The sequence below is a fragment of the Dipodomys ordii genome, unplaced genomic scaffold (assembly GCF_000151885.1).
Source record: "Dipodomys ordii isolate 6190 unplaced genomic scaffold, Dord_2.0 Scaffold80, whole genome shotgun sequence".
NCBI classification, from domain to species: Eukaryota; Metazoa; Chordata; class Mammalia; order Rodentia; family Heteromyidae; genus Dipodomys; species Dipodomys ordii.
Window position 1 is genome coordinate 7,589,006 of NW_012267296.1, and position 6,741 is coordinate 7,595,746.

The 6,741-nt window shown below is 32.7% G+C and overlaps 1 protein-coding gene across 1 annotated transcript in view; it reads left to right on the plus strand.

Moving 5' to 3' along the window:
* Hdx (highly divergent homeobox) overlaps window positions 1–6,195 on the plus strand; it is a 114,423-nt gene extending 108,228 nt beyond the window's left edge. The window contains exons 9-10 of the mRNA XM_013024985.1: window positions 294–416; window positions 5,803–6,195. Coding sequence (XP_012880439.1) covers window positions 294–416; window positions 5,803–5,928 — 249 coding nt within the window. The 3' untranslated portion in view covers window positions 5,929–6,195. The remainder of the gene's footprint in view (window positions 1–293; window positions 417–5,802) is intronic.
* The last annotated feature ends 546 nt before the right edge of the window (window positions 6,196–6,741 follow it).

The following is a 6,741-nucleotide window of genomic DNA, read 5'->3' on the forward strand; positions in this document are numbered from 1 at the left end:
TTTCTTGTCCCCCCACCACTTTACTGGGATTTAGTTGATTGGAATTTTAACCTCACAAAATTTTTTTGTTGTCAATTTACCTAAAAGTCAGCCTTTGAGTAACAGGATAATTTCTTTCTGTATTTTTCATCTCTTTATACTAAACCTTTATTTTATTTATTGTCTTTCTAATTTGATTCCTCTTTTAAAATTTCATTGTGTTTTGTATATATATATATATATATATATATATATATATATATAGACAAAAGGTTTACACAAGGTAATTTTATTGTTTGATTTTTTTTCTTCAGAATGAAGAAGTCAGATTCATTGAAAATGAACTAGAGATTCAAAAGCAAAAATATTTTAAACTTCGGACTTTTGTTAGAAACTTGATACTAGCTATGAAAGCTGATGATAAGGAACAACAGCAGGTAGGTCCCAGAAGAGACTAGTAAGCCACAATGTATCATGACGAAAAATGGCATGTCACTCTTGGGGTCTTCATACTTTTTTCATTTTTATTCTTCATCCTTGCTTGCTATGGAGGACGTTGTTGCTAATTTATGATCTTTTTAAACAGTAATTTTCTTGAGAGTGGGTATTCACTATTATTGTGGAAAATCAAAATAACTTATTAATATACTTTATTAACCCAAGGTTAGCCTTTAACAGGAAGAAACCAATTTTTAAATGAATTTCAAATAAATTTCTCTATTTGTAGAAATGGGGCTATCCTAACTACAGAGCCACATTTTGTGAATAAAAGAACTGAGGCATTTATTTACCTCTTCTGGATCTTATTTATCTGGCAGCTATAGAGTACACAAATGATATGTTGCCCATCAGTAAAAAAAATATGGAATTACTTTGTTAAATTCTTTGTTAACATAATGCATCACTTTTTTAAAAATGTGAGTAAAGTTACTGCTCCACAGAAATGATAAAATGCATTGTTTGGTGCTGTGAAGTGTTGCATACAAATACCTTCCAAATCATAATTTTTACTTCATATCGTTATGGAAATCTATGTACTATTTAATTAGACTTGAAAAGGAATTCTGTAATTATATGCAAAGCTACATTTAATACTAAATAACAACAAATTTGCTGCTGAATAGTATGACTAGATGCTGAATCCTTATCATAGGAGTTCTATATGGGCAGAATGAGACACACTATTATTTAGTAAGAACTCCCTGTAGGTTTTATTCAGCAAGAAATATCAGGAGTACAAAAATCCATGCCTTATGCATAGGCAAGACTGTACATACATAGCCCATCTAGAGTATCTCGAGGGAGAAGATTAAAGTCTTAACAACCAATAATTCTCCCCTTTTTCAAAGAAAAAAGGCTTTATATATTTAACTGGCATGTTGAACCACAAAATTTTTAACTGGAAGAATATTCTCATGAGATTCATGCTAGTGTGTATATTATGTGTCAAGTTACATGAATTTTACTCCCTCAGCCCTGAACACATATATACATCCCAAGACAGTAGCCTTCAGTTACTGTTGCCAGCTTTCTTTAAGTAGATTGCTTCATTATGTGAGTTAGGCTTACTGGAATAACATGCTGAAAATGTGCTTGCGTATAGACACCCAAAATACCAATTTTAAATGAAAGAAGTGGTAGTCTTGAACATGAGAGTCTCATAAATTTTAAATAACGGTTTAAAATATCCCACAAAATTAGGTCCAACCTCAAAATAACTTGGAGTGTGTTTCTAGTCCCAAACATCGTAGCATGGCTTGAATTTAGCTATATGACCAGTTAATATCAGTTATCTATATCTCTTGACAACTAGGAATAGCATATAAACTCTACCTTATTTTCTTATTCTAAGTTTTTCTTTGACTTGATTCTTTCTCAAAGATCAGTAACAAATGAGAAAAGTAATTGTGTTATTTTTGCTTTTCTCCTGCTATTCTATTGTTGCTCTGATAAAAAAATCTAGTGAACAAAGATATGGAAAAATACTTGGCTAAAAGAAAAAGTGATATAAAAATTGTACTAACTGTTATAGCCTATATTGTCATCAAACAAAATAGAGACCATTGATTTTCCTTCTTGAGATTGGCAGGTGGACCTTATTTAAAAATGCAAAAGACCCAAAAACCTGAAATTCCAGCAACTGGAATTGGAGGATCACAAGTTTGAGGCTGGTCTGGACTATATAATTTCAAGTATAAATATAAATACATCTATTCATATAATTTTATTAGATACATACATTTTTATACATGTAAATATAATACAGAGGTATTTATATACTTATATATGTATAATATATATATATATATAAGTATCTGTTATTCTTTATATATGCATTTTTATTTATAACGTGCGTATATGTAAATCTAGGAACAAACAGTAATGGTCTATGAAAGTAATCTAGTAATCTCTTAAGTGCTTGATCTTTGTACTATGGAATGTTTAGAGGGTTATTTCTGGAAATGATTTTTGTCCTGCCTAATAAAAATGAATCACTGTCACCGCTTTCTTCTATTGTGCTGATCCTGGGGCTTGAACTCAGGGCTTGGGCAATGTCCCTGAGAATTTTTGTACAAGGTTACTGCTCTACCATTTGAACCCACTTCCTGGGCTGGCTTTGACCCATATCCTCTAATCTAAGCCTTTTCTGAGGAGCCAGGATTACAGGCATAAGCTACTGGTGTCCAGCTGGATTCTATTTTTAAAAACTTTAGTATTTTTTCTTCATGTGTCTATTGGCCATTCTTATTTCCTTTACAGAGAAATTTCTCTTTAAGTCTTTAGCCCACTTATTTATTAGGCAGTTGTTCCTTTGAGGATTTGTTGTTGGGGGATTTAATTTTTTGAGTTCCAGGTATATTTTAGATATGAGACCCTTGTCTGTTGTATGGCTAGTGAAGATGTTCTCCCAATCCATGGGCTTTCTATTGATCTTGCTAGCTATGTCCTTTGCCATGCAGAAGCTCTGCAGTTTAATGCAATCCCATTAGTCCAACCTTTCTTTGATTTGTTAATATTGGTTTAGATAAACTGAATAAAATGAGTGGTCTATAGAATATTTTGGTCTTGTGAAGAAATCCAGTATTTTGAAAAGCATGATTCTCTGTGACTGAAACATTACATGATACCGCGTTTGATTTTATGTTTGGTTATTGGTGATTTCTTTTTTGAGATAGAATCTCACTATGTAACACAGGGAGAACTGGAACTCTTTTTTTAGCCACTTGCCATAAAGACAGAGTTAGCTTTTAACTCTCAATTATCTTGCTTCAGCCTCCTTAGTACTGGAATTACTGGTGTGTATCAACACCAGAGTCAAAAGATTATTGTCTGCTTTTTAATTTTTTGCCATTTTAAAATTAAAACAATGTTTCTAGCATTGTTCTGTCATTAGTTATGAAATTCATTACCCCTGATATTTCACTATATGATCTTAGCCAAATTAATTGCCATTCTTAAACTTCAGTCTCTCCACTTTTCAAGGAAAATGAAAATGAGTATCATTTAGAAGTTAAAACATTCACACCTTAGTATATACAAAGAGTGTTTTGGAGATTGTATGCATGCCAAAATTACTACTGATTTCTTGACAAAGATGATACTTGGTCAGATAGTTGTGATTGCTGAAGAACATATATTAAACAAAATTGGATATGGGAATGTAGCTCAGTAGTATAGCAACTGTCTAGCAAGTATGAGACCCTGAGTTTGGTTCCTAATATAGAAAACCAAGAACAAAAAAAGGAAAGTTAATTGTGTTGGCTTTAGTCTCTATAAAAAAGGCAGTCCCAATGATTATTATCATCATGCAAACATCTGTTTGGTGACACACTAAAGAAAAATTTTGGAAGCGAACTTTGTACATTCACAGTACCATATATTGCCTAATCTATTCAAGTTTTCATGTATCTTATTATGCTCATTTTAGTTAACTACACTTAATTCAATGATGAAGTAATGATTTTTAGGTTTCTCCATCAGAATTTAGAATATAATTAAATCTCTTCATCCACTTGGCTTTTAAGCACATGTTAAGTGAGTGATAATTTGAACACTTTTCCCTCTTTAATAGAACATATTCAAAATTGCATAGCAAACTTAATCCAGTGATGTATTACTGATAGTTTGATCTGATCACCCAACACAGCAAAGGCTCCATTGTACCTAAATTGAGTTCTTGATATACTGTTGTTCTAGAAGACAATGGTTCTGTGTCCTATTACTGTAACTCAACACCACAGAAAACATGTTGAACTTTTATGTTACTTTATTAATACTCTTTTCAGCAAGAAGTTCATAAAAAAGAATGATATAAAATAAATAGCAGCGTTCTTTTTTCCCACATAGAAGCCAGCCTTTTGTTACACTGCCTGACAAAACGTAGAAAGTTTTAATCTGTGCTACAAGGCAAAAAGTGTAGGATGTATAGCTGTCACTTCTTCTAATAAAGAAAATAAGAAGTGTACTAATTACCTTGCTCATGTAACAGTAACCCCTCTGTACAACATTTTTACAATTAAAAATGTACCAAAAAGAAAAAGAAAAGAAAATAGGAGCCTGACGCTGGTTGGTGGCTCATGCCTGTAATCTTAGCTACTCAGGAAGCTGAGATCTGAGGATCACTGTTCAAAGCCAGCCAGGGAAGGAAAGGCCATGAAACTCTTATCTCCAATAAACCACTAGAAAACCGAAGTAGTGCTGTGACTCAAGCAGTAGAGCACTTGCCTTGAGCTGAAGAGCTGAGGGACAGCACCCAAGCCCCGAGTTCAAGCCCCAACACCAATAAAAAACAAAAGAAGAAAAAAACAAAAAGAAAAAAGAAGATAGGACAATACTTCTTATCTCAACTGTAGATTTTATATGTTCTCCAACAGGCCCTATCTTTCTGTTCCTTAATTGGAGAGTGGCAAGATTTCATTTGTATCATGTCCCTTTGTGCTTGTTTGCCACTGTACCCAAAGCCCATATTACAAATAATGTTGTGTAAAAATTGCCAGATATGCTAAATTATTTTCAGTATTGGGAGCAGCAAATCAATCATTTATGTCCAATTTCTTATGGTCAAGTGGGAATGAGCACTGTCAACCACATAAAACCTGGTTAGTCATTTATTTCTCTAGTATAGATGCATGTTCTGCAAGTCCCTATGAAACAGACCATGACCAAGCTTAATTCACAGTTCTTGGCTTATCCTAATTACTCCCGCAGAGGAATGAGCATCCCTCCAGATACATCATTACAACAGCAAGATTCACCAACTGAACTGGCCCTATTTGGTGTTTGCCATCTGTACATATGGCTATAGCCTAAGGAAAAGGGTAAAAGTTACTCTTTTCAAGTTGTTAAAGTTTAAAGTAGAATAGCAGAACTTCTTTTCTGAGAAGTTTATTCACCCAATGAAGAACGAAATGGTTCTTTGTAATGTGATTTTGTCTAAAGGATAGCATAGCCAGACATGGATATTTTAATAAAGGATACACTTTTAAAGCCCTTTAGCAGTGATCAGTGAACACTCAAAACTAGTATAAAAATCATTTAGCTCAAACACTTAAAAGCACTTGACTCAGAATAGTTGCTCATTTTCCTCCTGATTTTCTCTTGTTATAGGATTTTATTCTACATTATCCACATTCTCAGTGTTTAGTATTTTCTTATTTCCTTAATAATGTGTGAAGAATTTTTCTTTTTGGTAAGGCATATGATCCTTAGAGGGAAATACACATTTTTATATCCATAGAATATAACAAAATGTGAGGATTATGTTATTATATACAATTTCTAAAATTCACATATTAATCCAAAACAATGTTCTTTCTGACTCAGGCACTGCTCTCAGATTTACCTCCTGAATTAGAAGAGATGGATTTCAATCAAGCCTCACCAGAGCCTGATGATACCTCATTCAGTGTGTCTTCTTTATCAGTGAAGAATGCCTCGGACTGTTTGTGATTTGAGGGGGGATATACGATGTAGTCCTTTGGCTACCTAACAGGTGTGCATTTCAAAATAACTACATTCTGTTGCCCTAATAGTATTCAGTTGGAAAAACAAATTGTTGAAACAAACCTATTCTGTGAAGGAAGAAAAAGATATAATGGCTACAAAGCAAAAAATAATGCATGTAAAATTTAAAAGCATTGCTTGAGAGCAAACTAATAGAACTCTGGAAAATAATTTTGAGCAAGTCATCCTTTATATGGATTATGTCTAATTTCTGAATGAGTTTTGCTTTGCTTTTTATAAGAACTTTAGTTCATAGTTTTAACCAGAAATGCAAAAAGAACCATATTTCCACATATCTTACAAAGTCAATAACACTTTATTTAGCCTTTTTGTAGCCATTACATCTTTCTTCCTCTTTCCTTTTCCTATTTCCCTATACTTTTACTCAGGAAAAATTAATTAAAAATTAAAGGCATAACTTTTCAAAATATTTAACCTGGATGAGTCCTGGGATTTATTTTTCCACCCTTATCAGAATTTGACTTAAACTAATAATTGAAAACTAAAGTGATTTATTAGTATCCAATTATAAATTTTGGTATTCTTCTATTAACTAATCCAAGGGAAGGGGGAAACATTAGGGAAAGTCAATTCACCAACATAAAGTCAAATAAATCATTAGCCTGAATGGGAATTCTTTGATGCTACAAATGACAAATATTGATGATTCACACTGTAATAGTAAAGTTGTATAAGACAAAATGTTGCACAAATATTTCAAGTTTATCACCATCTTCATAATATTCTTTCAGTTGTTAC